At 33.9% G+C, this 14079-nt stretch overlaps 1 protein-coding gene across 51 annotated transcripts in view; it reads left to right on the top strand.

The window, feature by feature from the left end:
* dlg2 (discs, large homolog 2 (Drosophila)) overlaps positions 1-14079 on the top strand; it is a 426869-nt gene that overhangs the window by 287746 nt on the left and 125044 nt on the right. For 29 of the 51 annotated variants that reach the window (XM_009305412.5, XM_073913862.1, XM_073913864.1 and 26 more), the window contains 4 exons: positions 1585-1754; positions 4442-4578; positions 7284-7428; positions 7560-7725. In XM_009305412.5, the coding sequence (XP_009303687.1) occupies positions 1585-1754; positions 4442-4578; positions 7284-7428; positions 7560-7725 (618 nt within the window). 51 annotated transcript variants of the gene reach the window in all.

The following is a 14079-nucleotide window of genomic DNA, read 5'->3' on the forward strand; positions in this document are numbered from 1 at the left end:
AGCTGCCAAGGAAATGTTATTGTTATTGTTATTATTATTATTATTATTATTATTAAATGTCTTTCTTAAGTTATTTTTGTCTAGTAAAATTAGCAAAAATGTATACATTTGCAGTTAGACAATAACAATAATATTGCTTTAATATGAAAATAACTCCTAGATTAACTAAGAAATAATTATTTTATTTATTTTTGGTGTGGTCAGAGATAAATCTTGTAAATCCTTAATTTTGAGCTCTGAAAAGTCATCTGAAATAAAAACTATTGCAATGTGACACGACCCATTTACTCATGCATATTGAGCAAGCTCATATATACACACAACACACAAAAAGTTAAATGAATAAGAAGGCATGTGAACATAACAAAATTTAAATCAAGTAATTTTATCATGTCAAATTTATGCATATAAAATGTATTTTCCTAACCAAAAAATTGTGGCTAGTAATAATGGTGAGTGGCTAGTAATATTGGAAATCTACTAGCCAAAGTGGCTGGTGATCAGAAAAGTTAATATCAAGCCCTGCCTACAATTAGTTAATACAACATGTGTTTGAAGTCAAACAATATTAGTGATCACATTTAAACCTGTTTACACAAATTTCTTTATATAAATAATATTTGTTGTTTTTATACTATTGTGTTGTTTATTATTGAGTTATTAAGTTATTAAGAAATGTTATTAGGAAATGTTTTTATTATTATTATTATTATTATTAAATATTTTTTTTACCTCGTTAAGTTATCAAAAATGTCTCAAATCCTTAAATTATCTAAATAAAACAAAAAACGAAAATGTTTCATTTTCAACATATATGTGTACTTTAATTATACTTGTTTGTATTCGATGTTTGATGTAACCTCAACTGAAAAATGTAGAGCGGGTGGGACAGAGTAGCTCCTCCCCTTTTTAAAAAACAGCCAATAACATTTCGTTTTGGTCACAGCTCTGTCAGTGAAAGTGGTTGAGCTCAAGCGCATTAAATAAAAAACAAACAAAAAGCATCTTGAAGGGGACGATGCATGTCAGATACTAAAAAGCATTTGATTGGTCAAAATTCGATAAGAAACTGAAGTATGAGGCGACCTGAAACAAACGTTGAATGATTTAGTTGGAAATGACAAACTGCAAGCTTTGGATGTTAATGTGAGTTTTATATTCTCTAAATGCTAATTTTGTCATTGTTTTGTACCACACTAGCTAATAAATATCCGTAAAACTAACAGACAGAAACCAACATCTACTTTTTATATTTTAATTTCACTGGAGCTTTAAATATTTTCTGTTTTACTCTTTAGCGCTCATCATCATCAAGGGTGCCATTAGCATCTGAATAAATTGAGCTGTGTGATGTAGTTCCTCTGCATAGTGCGGCATAGTTCGTCTGTTGCATATATTTGCCGTATATACATGTGTGGATGGTTTGCTTTCAGTGTGTGTGTGTGTTTGCTGGGTCTCAGCTGCTGTATGTAAGTCTGCCCCAGGAGGCGGCTGTCCTTGGCCCACAGGCTGCCATGATCTGGAACTCTCCGCAGGAGGCTTTACCACAGAAAAACTCACTCCTCGCCTTATTTCTTCCCACAGAGTCAATGACTGTATTTTGCGAGTGAACGAAAGCGATGTTTCCGAGGTGTCTCACAGTAAAGCAGTGGAGGCTCTGAAAGCGGCCGGATCGATTGTGAGGCTCTATGTTCGCAGGAGGAGACCGATGCTGGAGACCGTCACCGAAATCAAACTCATAAAAGGACCAAAAGGTTTCCCATTTACATTTACAATAAAGTCAGAGCTGCTCTTTATTGTTTACATTACGTGTATGTCACGGCAGTTGACTGATAACTAAAAAATAGTTTCTATTTTATATTTGCACTAGAAATGGCCAATATGGACTATATCACAGTATTTTCCGGTGATTTTTGTGATATCAGTGACAATATTACATGTGTATTTACTGAGAAACAAAACATTTCTGTCACTTTGGAAAGAGGTATTATATTTTCTATTTTTAACACCATATTTGAATTACTGTACGTCATAAGACTTTATAATTATGATATTGACACATGAGTACGAAGGAGATTGTATGAATGCTTTTGACAATTGTCATTAAGTGTCATTTTAAATGCAAAGAAGACATTATTTGAGATTTTTCTGATGAATATTTGAAAAAAACAAACACATCTTAACATGTCTTTTACAAAGACAGAATCAAGTAGAAGTAAAAAATAAAACATATGCTGAAACTTATCAAACTAGAAAACATATTAACATACAGTTGTGGCAATTTTTATATATATATATATATATATATATATATATATATATATATATATATACATTATACATATGCAATATGGCTGTATATCAGCGCCAGCGGGGGACATGCATTGGCACGAAGCCACAGGCCAATTTCCTTAGTCTCCCAGCAGTGACAATATATAGCCATATCGCACTGCTACTCGTATGATATTGCTCATTTATAAATGTAATATATACATATAACAGTTCATCATAATCATAATCATGTATATATAAAAGAAAAGCAAACAGAGAGAGTCTAAAAACCCTTTTGTATGAGGAACTACTTTCTGCGCTAAACACATGTGGGCATTTCTTCTTTCTTTCTGTTTACTGAACTAGTCAGGACAGGAGATTATTAGAAACAAACAGATGGCCAACCAAACAGTACCTTAGAGTTATACAAAGAGTCCCATCTCACACTTAACACACTAAAATTTACTTTGGTATAAATACAGCACCACAACATACAAAAGAGAGAGAGATCGACTTGGAATGTCACTCACCAATTTTCTAATATTTTGATCAGCTGTTGTTTGAAAATACGCCAATCTTTTCTTTAAGGGCTTGTTATGCGGTCTCTGTCACCATCTTGTGGATGGTGTCTTTATTAAAAATTATAAATATTTAAAATAGGCATTATCCTTTTAAATAAACTGCATAGATGCAAAATACATTCTCGCCTAAAAAGCCTCAGGAGTACATTATGTTGTCCAACAGCTGCAATATTTGTCAAACTGTGATGAATTTATTAATCTGCTGGCACTCTTTGTGGGAGGAGTAATACAGAAGGGTGAAGAGGCTGTACGATTTCTGTTATTGTTGAATATTGTTGAATATTGCATGGCTATCAGCCAATCAGATTCGAGAACTAGACAGAACTGTTTAATAAATGTGTATATTACATATATATTTATATATATATATATATATATATATATATATATATATATATATATATATATATATACATACACATTTATATATATATATATATATATATATATATATATATATATATATATATATATATATATATATATATATATATATATATATATAGTACAATTAAAAACAACCCAACCCAAAAAAATCCAGATTGACTGATCCAGAATGAAATGCTGATGTTTTGTGGCAAGTTTTTGCAAAATTTGGGACAATTTCTTTATTCATTTTATGACCTCGAGAGCCATTGGTCTCTGTAATTTGTATAAAGGAAACACTGAGAGAAACTCATTCTGTGGGACATGAAACCATTTCTGCCCGCAAAAAGTTTTTAGTCACTCATATAATGTAGTGGATTTGGAGTAAACGTAAGTCAGTAAATCCCCGCAAACTTTATTCATTGTAATACAGACCGATGTATTGTTGCACTGTTCAGCCCTGACTATACTAGTTCAAGATTGTAGCAGATTCCCAATTGTAGCTTACAATCCTTATTATTGCATATTACTGCATGAAGACTATCTTATCTTTGTGGAAATTTGTTCACCAATAAATAGCAAACGATAGGATATTACCCAACCTTGCTTTATTTGTAGTTTGCATTCAATATGTTTTTGTGTGTCTTTTGTTTTTTACTTTCTGCTGTTATTAATGAAAATAAGCTATTGCGTACTCACATTCACATTGAGGATGGACAGATAAATGGAACACAATATTGAAAGTTCACTGAGCCCAAGAGTCATCACGTCCTTTTTGTTGGTTGTTGCTGTTGTTGTTGTTTGGGCGGAGCATTAACCAGAACTACATCCTGGGAAAAGACAAGGCTTTGATGCATTATTCAGAGCGCATAAAGTATGATGCATCACACATACACACACTAACAGCAGCGCTTGCACAAATTTGGAAGAAGAGCTTTGGGCACGATAGACACTTTAAATCTAAAACAAAGTTAACACGTGTTTCTTTTTCGAAGAAACCGAGGACCTAGATTATGCTTGAGGAATGTGTGTGTATGTGATGCTCTCAGAGAGTTTTAAATGCGCTTTTTATAACTAGATGTTGGTTAATATCAACTTCTAATGCTTAAACGCCATTGCTTCTGTTTAATGTAATGACAAAGGGATGATAAATTGCATGGGTAGTCTGTTGTCACTGCTTCTAAGCTAATGATTTAGATATTTCTTTTCTCAAAATCCCACAGGGCTCGGCTTCAGTATTGCAGGTGGTGTAGGAAACCAGCACATCCCAGGTGATAACAGCATTTATGTCACTAAAATCATCGACGGAGGTGCTGCACAGAAGGATGGACGGTTACAAGTTGGAGACAGACTGCTTATGGTATGTCTTATTGACCTCAGATCTTGTCTTATCAAAATTGGATGATAATTTCAGTGGGAAACAAATCAGGTCAGAAATTATAAGGATAAATATTTTGCATAAAGAAACTGATTTTTTTATTGAAGGAAAAGACAATTTACAAACAATAAAACAGCAAACATAACAGTTTCCTTCTTTCTAAATTTGTTTTAATCCAAACCCGACACCCAAGACCTAAACATCTCAAGTCACCTTAACAGAATAATTAGTATAATATACGGTAATTACACAGTCCATGTCATGCATGTTGTAATAAATTGAGTCATGCATTTTGTAACTTAACAGTGATGATGAAAAAATAAATAAATAAATAAATAAATAAATAAATAAATAAATAAATAAATAAATAAATAAATAAAATGGGAAGGAATTTTATTTTATTTTATTTTATTTATTTATTTATTTTTTTGGGTTTGTTTTTTGTTTTGTTTTGTTTTATTTCAAAGCCATTTGCAAGTTTATTTTCCCCAGAAGTGTTTAAGCAGCACAAACTTGCAAAACCAAGTGTTTCATTCAAAACTATTTTATTTTATTTTATTTTATTTATTTATTTTTTTTTTTTTTGTATTTCTTTATTTACTATTTTATTTTATTTTATTTTATACAAGATCAGCTTTCCCTCACATCCAGTGTTGGGGTAATGCATTACAAGTAATTTGAGTTACCTTTTAAAAATGTAACTTACTTTTACAGTTACTTTTTAAATTAATTAATTCACTTTAAAAAAAAAAGTATTTGCTAAAATTATTTACTGAATTAAATTGTAATCACGTTGAATCACACTCATTGAGAGAACGAGCTCTCCCCGAGAACAGACAGAAACCAAGGTGGCAGAGGTTTACATTTCTGTGATATAAGTATTCTCATTATTTTGAACACATGGAAGAAGAAGGGGTTTTACTGTCCAATGAAAAAGTGACTCAAGAGTAATGTAATGCATTACTTTGCATTAAAAGTAACTAAGTAATACATATATCTATAGTCTTTGAGTGTAAAAAGGTAATAGGTACACTCTCGCACTAGTAACGCACACAGTTTTCCAAAGAAATGAAAAAGAATTTTGACTTTAAGAGCTGTAAGATAGAGCTAGCATAAAAAAAAAAAAACTATATCTGTTACCATCCGGAAGTAAGCTTTCTGGCAGATAATTATTTAGTCATAAATTTACATCACTTTTTGAAACTTGACCCAGTTTTTTATTCATTCATTTATTTTCTTGTCGGCTTAGTCCCTTTATTAATCCGTGGTTGCCACAGCGGAATGAATCGCCAACTTATCCTGCACGTTTTTACTCAGCGGATGCTTCTCACACAGTGACCTTCTCACTGTGAGGCGACAGCACTACCTACTGCGCCACTATGTCACCCCAGGTTTTTTACAACAGTGTAAATAACTGTGCAAGCATGATAATTGTAATTGCATAGTCTGGATTCATGCATGTCAGAACAAAACAGTGATGAAGAAAGTCATATATACATTGATTTTAGTACAATTTTCCAAAAAAAAATAAAAATTATAATTTTTCAATGATATATCTTAATTTTATTATAAATTTAATTTATTTATTTATTTTTCATTATGTTTTGTATCTTATTTTATTTTTATTTATTTTATTTTTATTTATTTTTTATCTTTTTTTATTATTATTATTTTAAATTTAATTTAATTTAAATTAATGTATTAATTTATTTTATTGAATCTTTTTTATTATTTTATTTTACTTTATTTAAGATCAGCTTTCCTTCATATCCAGTGTTGGGGGTAACGCATTGCAAGTAACGCGAGCTACATAAGTATATTACTTTTATAAGTAACGAGTAAAGTAAATTCTGTAAAAACACTGAAGAGCAATTAAATTTGACTGACACTGTTTCAATTTACTATAATCTTCTATGTTAAGCTGCTTTGACACAATCTACATTGTAAAAGCGCAACAGAAATAAAGACAGAAACCAAGATGGCAGAATTTTACATTTCTGTGATGGAAGTATTCGCATTATTTTGAACACATAGTAGAAGAGGGGATAGAGGGGATTTGAGCCTCGGCTGGGGCAGTTGGCGTTTCTGCGTGGAGTTTGCCACTGTTTGCCAATCATTCCACTGTGGCGACCCCTGATTAATAAAAGGACTAAGCCGAAGGAAAATAAATCAATGAATTAATTTATATGTTTGTGTTTGTTTTAAATCATGCAAATATATTCAGTTGACTTTGATACTCTCGGTTTATTTGTGGTGCTATGTTAATGTTTTCATTGTCTGATGTTAGTACAGTAGTTTATTTTCCCCAAAAGTGTTTAAGCAGCGCATACAAAAATTTTGTAAGGATTTCATACAAAATAAAGCAAAAAGCTCTGTCCATGAGCATGAAACGCATGAAAGCAGTGCTTAGAAATCTCCAGGAAATGTGCTGCATCAATAGTTGGCTGATTACATTTGTGATGTTTCGCTCTATTGTCAGTGTCAAACTCCAACGCCTTTAATCCGGGGGGGTTGTTAAACTCTTTAAGACTGAGTTTGATTTAATTAGCAAGATCAGTGCTGTGTGTAATCCACTGGGCAGGACACATTTGGCAGTGCTGATTCGCCGTTGACCACTAGAGCGTAACTGTTTACGTAACTCTGGATTGCCCGCTTAACACATCTTGCTTGTTTTCTTTTTCACCCAGGTGAATAACTACACTCTAGAAGAGGTGACGCATGAAGAAGCAGTGGCCATACTGAAGAACACGTCAGATGTGGTTTACCTAAAGGTCGGGAAACCCACTAGTGTCTATCTCTCAGACCCTTATGGGCCGCCTGATATCACACACTGTGAGTGACATTTCTTTTACTACAGCATATTCACTGTTCATTTGTAAAAATTTAGTAGTGATGAGCAAGCTTTTATACTGGTAATTACCTAATATATGTAACAAACTCTCTCTCTTTTTGTGTTTCTCCAGCATTCTCACCCGCTATGGAAAATCATATCTCTTCCCCTGGTAATAATGGCACTCTGGAATATAAGTCCAGTCTTCCGCCCATCTCCCCCGGCCGATATTCCCCCCTGCCCAAGCACTTGCTGGGGGAAGAGGACATAAACAGGTTGGATGGTTTTTCCTTTCTACGGTAATTTCCTCCCTCTCTACCAGACGCCACTGCCCACAGGTAGATGTGTAGCCCCCTATCCCCTCCTCGTGTGTCCTGTGAAAATCCAAAACACAATCAAACAGCTTCATCACACCTTGTGATGGGATTTGTTTGGGATTTACTGTCCAATCCTTACTCCCTCTGTCTTGCTAGTTGCGTGTTGTTTTATGTTGTTGGGTTTTTAGTGATCCATGTTTGTTGTCAGCATCCAAAAGAATATTTTCAGCTCACTTTCCAGGTGAAATGAGCAATTTCATGAGAGCTAAACATTAAGCAATGTTAGAAGACTAATGATAGTAACAGGAGCAGATGATTCTTTTATACAGGCTCATTTTTGCACAGTTATTTGCGCAATATCAACTAACTTTATTAGGTACACCTTACCAGTACTGAGTTGGATGCCCTTTTGCCTTCAGATCTGCCTTATCTCTTTGTGGCATAGATTCTGTAAGGTACTGGAAAGGTACTGAAAAGGTACTGGAAATATTCCTCAGAGATTTTGGTCCATATTGACATGATAGCATTACACAGTTGCTGCAGATTTGTTGGCTGCACATCCATGATGCGAATCTCCCGCATATTCTGAAGGTGCTGAATTGGATTGAGATCTGTTAACTGTGGAGGCCATTTAAGTACAGTGAACTCATTGTCATGTTCAAGGAACAAGTCTGAGATGATTCGCACTTTATGACAAGGCGGGTTATCCTGCTGGTCATGGGATGGACATGTGAGTGACTGATTAGAAATTTCCACGAGCATTTCGACAGGTGTACCTAATAAAGTGGCCGGTGAATATATGTTTTGAACTTAATAGTTTGTTAGTTAACCCAAAAATGAAAATGATGTTAATTCCTCACACTCATGTTTTTCAACCTCCTGGTACCTTTGTTCATCTTTAGCTCCCTCATCCTCCACAGACAGCAAGTCATCCTCAAAACAGACCATATGCCTACAGTAGATCAATCTTAATATTATCAAGCAACCACAAAAGTTTTTTTGCGCACGCATGAAACAACAAGAAAAAAACTTTATCCGACAGTTTCTTTTTTTTTTTTTTTTACATTTATTTATATTTGGTGTTTTTTGCCTTTATTGTGATCCAACAGTAAGACAGGAAGCAAAGATGGAGAGAGATAGAGACCCAATCCCAATTCTATTTTTGTACCCTTTGGCCCTTGAAATGGAGTGTGAAGGGGAAGGGCTTCAAAATTTACCCCTAAGAAATGGGACAGCACTACAACACCTGCACTAGTCATTATATGTCATCGCTTAATATGAGATCAGACGATCGCGACTGCTGTAGTTATTCCAGTTGCGTTATCTTTTGGTATTTATCTTTATGAAATTACTGAAGGTGACGATATCATGTTATCATAACGATCTAATGTGGCAATAAGCTTGTGACTGTACTTTGCATTTACACCGTGGCCATATTCATCCATGTAAACACACGAAAACAGCATTTACATCATACCAGACACTGTAAAAAGGTAATTCCCAGCCACTAGACTTTTCTGACAGTGTATTCAAGTGTCATAGAGTGACAGAATGTTGTTGGACTGCTGTACAAAAGTTATTATTATGGACTGTAAATAGCTAAATTTAGCAGCTTTTTTTTTTTTAAAGCATGACGATATAACATCAACGTAGGTATGACTGTATTTAAAAATATGCTTGTTTGTAGTAAAAATGTGAGAAAAGTGAGAAAAAATACTAATTTGTGCATCTCCTGACTTCCGTGTACAGCCATTTTGCTGTTGTAGATGGTGTATTCTGGGAAATTTTCTTACCCATTGGTTTCGAGTGTGGTCCTGAAAAATCTCAGTTTCAAGGACTATCTAGCCCTTCCTCTTAGCCCTACACCTTCAAGCTAGAGAAAATTGGGACACCACCCCAGAATCTATGTAGTACACAATAGTTACCATAAAGCAGAAAGTGGGCAGTATTATGAAAATGATTCAAAGTCTTAAATGGAATGATATCAGTGTGTGTCAACAGCATGAGCTTGAATTTTAGACGCTGGCTTGTTTTGAGAGACATATGTTCAGGACTGCAGGGCTATGGATTTGTTTGGTTCACTGCAGTGCAACCTGAACCTCAGAGGGATGTACACTCTGAGCATCATCCCAAGTTTTCGGGAAACGAAAAATAAACCGCAATACCAGAACAGAATCTAAAGACTTCCTTGAGCAAAACTCTCAAGCAAACTCCCAGAGAACTGTGAATTCAGTATAAAAAAAAAAAATCCCAAAACGCCCCAAAAGACTTCAGTTTTGATTAACTTGTCTTGCAGTCTGACTTCATGATGTGTTAATAGACCCTGTAGTTGTTTTGGGCCTCTGAGGCTTTTGATAGCATGAGTGTCTAGCAATGGCAGCATTTTGGGCTGTTGCCTTTTGGACACATTGGACTTGCATAGCCGGATAACAATCCCAGAATTTCACTAGCCTTATTGGCTTATGGCCAGACTCGCCATAATAAGCTTCATCTATGCACAAGGGAAGCCTATTTGTTATTTAGACTAAATAAATACCCAAATTTAAACCTTAGCCATGTGTGTGACTATTTTGGGGAGCTATGATTTGATGTACCCTACTGACAAATACTGTAAAACAATTCGAGTTTCACAATAAATGCTTAGCATGCAAGCGGACTTGCATTCAAAACAAAGAGTATGACCTTTCCCTGAGGTGAAAGAGACAGATTAAACCCCCTCCTCTCAGCCGGAGTAAGAGGTTTACGTGGTCCGTGTGTTCGAGAAAACATAAGCCCATCTGGAAGTTCTGCCCCCTTTATCTCCACAGTGTTTTCCACAGGAGAATTGAGCACTCTGAGAAAATCAAAGGTCTTGCTTGGATATTAAAATATGGAACGGCAGACTATTGTGGTCTCCCATATCTTTTTTTTTTTTTTTTTAAAGTTCGGAAGCTCGGCAGTTGATTGGAAGTGACACAAGGAATAGGCTGTTTCATGTGGATTTGCATAATAAATTTGAAGTTATACATTGAATAATTAATTATGTGTGACATCAGGCAGATGTTCAAGGCGGGGGGATAGACTTGTGTGTGTTCTTGTGTGCCGTTTTGGTTCAGGGGAAACGAAGTGTGTAGATGCAGTGTGTGTAAGAGTTGGTTATTTGCAAGACCGCACACATTTGTCTCAGCATTATATGCGGAATGTTAAAAAGTGAAGGCGGCCAAAGCAACAGATATATAATGGCAAGTGTAAGGAAATTAAAGCCCAATCCCAATTTTATTTTTTTACCCCTACACCTTCCTCTTCCCCTTGGCCCTTGAAACAGAGTGTGAAAGGGAAGGGCTTCAAAGTTTACCCCTAAGAAACGGGACAGCTCTATAACACCTGCACACATCATTATATGTCATGGCGATCTCTCTTCCTTAACTGCTGTATTTAATACGGTTGCATTATTTTTTGGTATTCTTTAGGAAATCATCAAAGGCAACGATATCATGTTATCATGATGATATAATGTGGCAATAAGATTGTAACTTTACTTTGCATTTACCCCATGGCCATATTCATCTATGTAAACACTAGAAAACAGCATTAACATTATAGCAGACACTGTAAAAAGGTCATTCCCTGCCACTAGAGTTTTCTGACAGGGTTTTCAAATGTCATTGAGTGTCAGATGTGAAAGTATGTTGTGGGATTACTGTATATAGGATTTTTTATTATGGGTTATAGATAGCAACATTTTTATATATATATATATATATATATATATATATATATATATATATATATATATATATATATATATATATATATATATATATATATTTTTTTTTTTTTAAGCATGTTGGTAGAACGAGCGTGGGTATGATTGTATTAAAACATGTGCTTGTTTGTTGTAAAAGTTCATAATAATGACAAAAAATATTAATTTAATATTAATTTGTGCATGTCTTGACTTCCGTGTGCAGCTATGCTGTAGATGTATTCTGGAAAATGTTCTTACCCCTTGGTTTCAAGGGTGAAATCTGTTTCAAGGACTATCTAGCCCTTTCTCTTATTCCTACGCCTTTAAGCTAAAAAGAATTGGGATACCTCTACCCCTTAAAGTGATCGTGCAAAATGAGGGGTAAAACCTGGTTAATACTCGTCGCTTCCGCTAGTTCACTTGGCGACTGTGACATCATTGCGTTGTTTGTTGAGGGTTTGCTTTAGGTGTGTGCAGAATATGAGTGGTAATTTGTACCTTAAGGATATTATTTGCTATTTTGAAAACCAAAACAAGGCGTTAGAAGCCACTGTGAACTTTCTTATACTTGCTGGAAAATTTTATTTTCACAAACAGAGGTTTCTTAAAAAAAATCCAATCTTTATTGACTTCTTATGTGAAATAGAACATTTAATTAAATCTCTTAGATTAATTGAAAATAAGAAATGTACTTATTTCTTGAGCAAATATGATGAGATCTTTCATGCTACTTGAATATTTTTTTTTATATATATTTTTTTATTTTACTGTCTTTTTTTAAAGTTTTTTTTATGTACTGTGTTTTAGTTTTACTCTTATCTTGTGTATGTAATGTGATTGTTGTGTAAAAGAACTGTTATCTTTTACTATATTCTAAATTGTATTATACAGTTTCTTGAAGCAATAAAAAAAAAAAAAAAAAAAAAAGCTTTAGGTGTGTGCAACATGCTTTTAGCTGGCAGAGCGCACACATTTTTTTGATGACTCGAGCGAACAGTTCGTGTGGCGCCGCATTTGATTTGAGTTGAATATGAATCACTTTGAAGAGATTTTGTCTAAAACTTCTTTATGATCCATCCATCTGTGATCATAGGGATAACCAGATGACCAGTAATTCTTGCCTAGAAATTGCAACTGCCGTGGGAGCGGAAGAATGTTTTTGTTAAAAACTTAAGGTATAAGTTAATGTTAAATGTTAAAACTAAAAAGGCAAAAATGGAGATTTAGAGAGTTTTATTACAAAATTAAAGAATATGTTTTTCCACTATTCATAGGTTTTACAGTGATCTATTATTACAAGGTTGAATTTAGAACTATTTAATTGTTACAAAACTAAAAAGAAGTAACACAATTATTTATTTGATAACTGGAGAAGAATACCTGAACCTATCATTTTCTATATACCTGTATTTCTAGGCTTTATTTGTGATAATAGTCAGGATTGATGGACCATTATTCTTTTTTGCATATAAGTAGGACAGATACTAACCAGACAGTAATGTGTGTACTGTGGAGTGGGCTAAATAAAAAAAAAACAACAACTCAGTATTATTTAGTAAATGTACTTTTTATATATATATATATATTTAGAGCAACCCATGTTCTGTTGTAATTTATAATTTAATTAACTTTAAAGTTTAAAACTAAACTTAAAGAAAGTGATGCATCAAAATTTGATTTAAATAATCTTGAATCTTTATAAAAATATTTTTAATCATTAAAATAATTGATTAAAAATAATAAAAATAATTAGTTTAAAAATCTTGAACAATATTAATGATATGACGTTCTGGAAGCCTCCTGCTTCTATGTTTATCCGTCTGATTTTACCTTGCTTTCTTTTGACCGCCCCCTGTCGTTTTAAAGAATATTACAATGGCGAGCGTGTCAAGTATAAAAGCATCATCCATTTTGTGAGGTATGTCAGTCAGCGAAGGTCCGCGAGGCGGCACGAAGCTAAAGTATAAATCAGCCTTAAGGGGAAGGGTTAGGGGGAAGAACTGAGATTGAGCCTAAAAGACATACTACATTTTTAAAAAATATGTTCTTTTCTATGTCTTATCTTTACATTTAGACATTTAGCAGATGCTTTTGTCCAAAGCGACTTACAATTGAGGAGGCATTCAGGACAACAATGAGAGGCAGTGAGGAGGCAGTTGGTGGTTTGTTAATTGATTGCAAAAAAGTGTTTGGTGCAAAACAACTGCAAGTATCAGAAAGACGGAAGATTATGTTTTCTACAGGTGGTTTCTCAAGCCCACTCACCTGTGTGAGGCACACTTTGAATTGCATAATGCTTTGATGTTATTGTGTGATTTGGTTAGGGGAGAGAAGAGTGGGTCCCGGTTTTGGTCACAGAGTTTTAGGTGATCACGGAAGAGATGGGTTTTTAGTTGTCGTTTGACTGATACTAGTGAATATTTCCTTTATTATTTTTTTACTATTATTATTCTGAGTAAATTGGGTAAAGATTTTGTATTGCATCATTTAATAATGCATTGTAATAAAAAACATACAACATACAGCAAATCACAAAAACACAAATGAAAAAGATAAAAATGTATATAAAGTTGCTTATAGCTGTTTACTTATACCTGCTAGGAAATCAG

Source organism: Danio rerio, chromosome 10 (genome assembly GCF_049306965.1).
Source record: "Danio rerio strain Tuebingen ecotype United States chromosome 10, GRCz12tu, whole genome shotgun sequence".
Taxonomy (NCBI): Eukaryota; Metazoa; Chordata; class Actinopteri; order Cypriniformes; family Danionidae; genus Danio; species Danio rerio.